The sequence below is a fragment of the Bactrocera dorsalis genome, chromosome 4 (assembly GCF_023373825.1).
Source record: "Bactrocera dorsalis isolate Fly_Bdor chromosome 4, ASM2337382v1, whole genome shotgun sequence".
In the NCBI taxonomy this organism is placed as follows: Eukaryota; Metazoa; Arthropoda; class Insecta; order Diptera; family Tephritidae; genus Bactrocera; species Bactrocera dorsalis.
Genome location: NC_064306.1, coordinates 70,443,238 through 70,446,853, shown reverse-complemented (window position 1 = coordinate 70,446,853; position 3,616 = coordinate 70,443,238). Strand labels below are relative to the sequence as shown.

The following is a 3,616-nucleotide window of genomic DNA, read 5'->3' as shown; positions in this document are numbered from 1 at the left end:
CACCGTTATAGCCGAGTTAACAACAGCGCGCCAATCGTTTTTTCTTTTCGCAAAGTTTCGCCAATTGGATATTCCAAGCGAAGTTAGGTCCGTCTCCACCTGGTCCTTCAACGGAGAGGAGGTCTTCCTCTTCCTCTGCTCCCCCGGCGGGTACAGCGTCGAATCCTTTCAGAGTCGGAGTGTTTCCTCCCATTATTCTATGACTTCGAAGTTATGACTGCCAACGTTAACGTGGGAGCCTAGTCACGAGAGGGACGACTGTTCGTTTGATGACTGGAGATATTTCGTCTTGCCCTTTGGTTAAGTTTATGAAGGTAAAAAATCTGAAAGGTCTATTCAAATTAACAATAATTCTTAAAAATCTAAGTTCAGAGCACAGAGAAGACTACACTTTGAACATTAATACCGTAACATACTAAATTTATTGAACCTCCTTCTCAACTTTACAAAGATTACAGCCTCTCATACTCTAACCAAAACTCGCCATCGATGCCCACTATAAACGTGGGCGAATCGTGTCGCTTTTCAGGTATGGTTTTTGCGCAACACTTAACACGATAACACTTGAAAATTTCCACCAGACATGCCTTGACCTCCATCGTAGCCAAATGTATTCCTGAAAAAGGAAAGAAAGTTGAAATGCCTTATTACTCTCCGGGGTACATAACTTGAGATGGAACTAAAAATGCTGATGACAATTTGACCCTCAAAATAAAGTGAACGGATCAAAAAGTTGGTAAAGCCGACACTTACCCGCACATATACGTGGTCCACAGCCGAACGGCATGAATATGCCCTTTTTAATAAGATCGACATGTGCCGCATTGTTGAAACGATCCGGATTATATTCAGATGGTTTTGGAAAGTAATCGGGATTATGGTGATAACTAAATATGGGCACACTGACCACATCGCCAACACGAATCGGTATTATATGGCCGTTACCGACATCGAGTTCCGTCGGTTCCGTACAAATGCGCGCATAAAAGGAGACCACGGTGATCAAGCGTATGGATTCTAAATAAGAGGCGTTGTTTTAGCATGCAGTATGGAGTGGTGTTTGCTTTCCAATGAACTTACCATGAAAACATTGATCCAAGTAAGGCAGGCTAGACAATTTTTGGTAGCTAACAAAGCCATCCTCTTCGATATTCTCCAATATTTCAGCACGTAACTTCTCCTGATATTCCGGATGATGCGCTAACTTTTTGCGAAAAGCAAATAAATTTGAAAGTATTTGAATTTATATTTTAATAATTTAATTTCGTGCCAAAACTCACATAGAATATTGTGTGGAAGAGCACTGTGGCCGATGTTTCGTAGCCATTCAGCATTGTGGTCAATATATGCCCGACCATATCGTCGTGTGATAAACCCTTCTTTTCCTGCAATTGTCGCAGATGGTTCAGGAAATCGACTCTACTCTGACTATTTGCATCCTTGGCTCGTAGCTCGAGGGCATCTTTTGTCAGTTGCGAAAAGAAATTATTGGTGTCTTCCGAGAATAAGCGTTTTTGTGCAAAACGACGTAGCCAAGGTAACGGTAATAACTTAAAATAGGCGTCCAATGAATTAACAATAAACTGCAACCACTTGGCCTGCATTTGGAGATAAATGTTTGGTTCATCGGGTTTGGCAAGCGCATTCGTTTCAATGCCCCACAGAAACTCACCCAAAACGTTCGAGGTAAAGCAGAAGCCGAGCTATGGGGAAGGCGTAGGAAATTAATATTCATTTGTGTTTAGTTAGGGGGGAAATAATATTGAGTTAGATTATCGTAGGAAGGCTAAAACTTTACGCCCTTGAGGCACTGAGTTTAATCATTCCTCGTTACACCTAAATGTTGAGTAATCCCCATTCGGTTTTAAATATAACTTTTGGTTGCATATGAACTGGGTTCCATTCTAGTTACGTAAACCAAAATGTGCTAGGAATGGTTTTTTCTCTACGGATTTAGCATTATATGGCACAGAATTTGCTTTTATATTTATATTTCTTTGCTTACATTTTTGGTTTCAATGACCGCGTTGCCTTGTTCAGTTCTTTCTTCGAGATATTTGGATAGTTTCTCTGCACAGCCCTTTAGGATTGGATATGCCGCATTGAGCTGGAAAGTAACAACAACATGAATTTGTTTTTATATGAAAATAAAATAAATCTTCCTGCAATCACCTTATTTTGAGTTAAACCTGTAACAAGATCGGAACGTTTCGTCTTCCATGAATCGTCACTCGTGAAAAATGGGCTAACCGCAGCAAGTTTGTCCAATTTTCTGTCATAAATCTATTTCAAGCAATGGAAAGTTACAATTTTTAACAACTTATAGCATTACTGTAGTATTTTTAAATATCAGCTCTGAAAGTATTCGACGCTGTACACGCCGGGGGAAGCAGAGGAAGAGGAAGACCTCCATTCCGTTGGATATCTGTCGCGAACTTACCCAATTTGCTGCTAAATTGCCGCGAAACTTGCCAAAGTTCTTCACTAAAACGTCCTGAGCCAATTGTGGGTCGAGGATCATAATTTGTGGATTTCGTGTCATAAAGACGCCAATAACGCGATGAGTCTTCTTGTATTTGCTGAAAATTGTAACGAAACGCTTTAATTGTAGCAGACCTCTGACTGACCGTTATCTGGTATGAATATGCTAACTACTCGTATAGGAGCTTCTGCTTACCTATAAATCTCATCAGCTTCATAGAAAAGTGGTTGCTTGCCGGTTATCGCGCTTGGAAAATTTCCCAAAAATATATTTGGCTTTGGACCGTCCAAGCCCAACTTCTTAAACACCCCATGATGCCAGGTCAAATATTTGTAGACTAGAATAGCTAGCAGAGCCAAAGTGATCAGAATCGCTTCCATTTTTGTACTAAGCTCAGACAAATTAAGAACGCATAATGAAATGTTTTTATCAGCATAATAGCCCAAAGACAACAACATAACCATCTCTATAAATAAACATAAATTTGTACTCGTATGTATGTATGGGCATTATTATTTTTTTTTTAATTGATAACTCGTGAATTTTGCTTATAGAGATTGTAACATTGTATTGAAAATTATGAAAGTCATTAATTTGGGTGTGAGCGAGAGCCAATTTATCTGTGAATACATTGTAGTTCCGATTTAATTTGTTAAGCTTAGTAAGCGGTGCAGTGGGTCGAGCCTTGAACCCGACGAGATTGTTGAACCAAGTAATGGGAGTGTTTTAAGTTTGTAAATAGATTGAAATCTAAAGCAGCACAAATGTAATACATAGTATTCAAGCATTCGGAGATTTTCTGAAGTGACTCTTCTCTTATGTTAGACCAGCTATACAACTAATTAGTAATTTACAAAGAAACAAAGCCTGATCAGCTAATCAACATAAACATTTTTTTTGTATGGATTTTGTTCTCATACTAATCTTCACGCTTTTGCGTTTTATAAACAATAAACAATATTCCTGCATACGAGGGCTGCTATAAATATTTCTGTCCTAATAATGAAAATAGGAATATTTATCAACGAAAATGTTTTATTTTTTTTTTTGTTGGATTTGGCTCGTCTTCGAAGACCCACACGGTCGGTTGCTGTCTTGTTTCGGGCTCATACGCATAATTCCATGATTCGTCAC

General features: G+C 38.9%; 1 protein-coding gene across 1 annotated transcript; it reads right to left on the bottom strand.

Annotated features, from left to right (window-relative positions):
- Window positions 1–391: 391 nt before the first annotated feature.
- On the bottom strand, window positions 392–3,003 carry LOC105234039 (cytochrome P450 309a2-like). The gene is given in 8 exon segments (NM_001364937.1): window positions 392–616; window positions 754–1,017; window positions 1,081–1,204; window positions 1,281–1,703; window positions 2,006–2,107; window positions 2,173–2,283; window positions 2,441–2,579; window positions 2,678–3,003. Coding segments are annotated over 8 exon segments (1,596 nt in total). The 5' UTR covers window positions 2,947–3,003; the 3' UTR covers window positions 392–452.
- Between the last annotated feature and the right edge of the window lie 613 nt (window positions 3,004–3,616).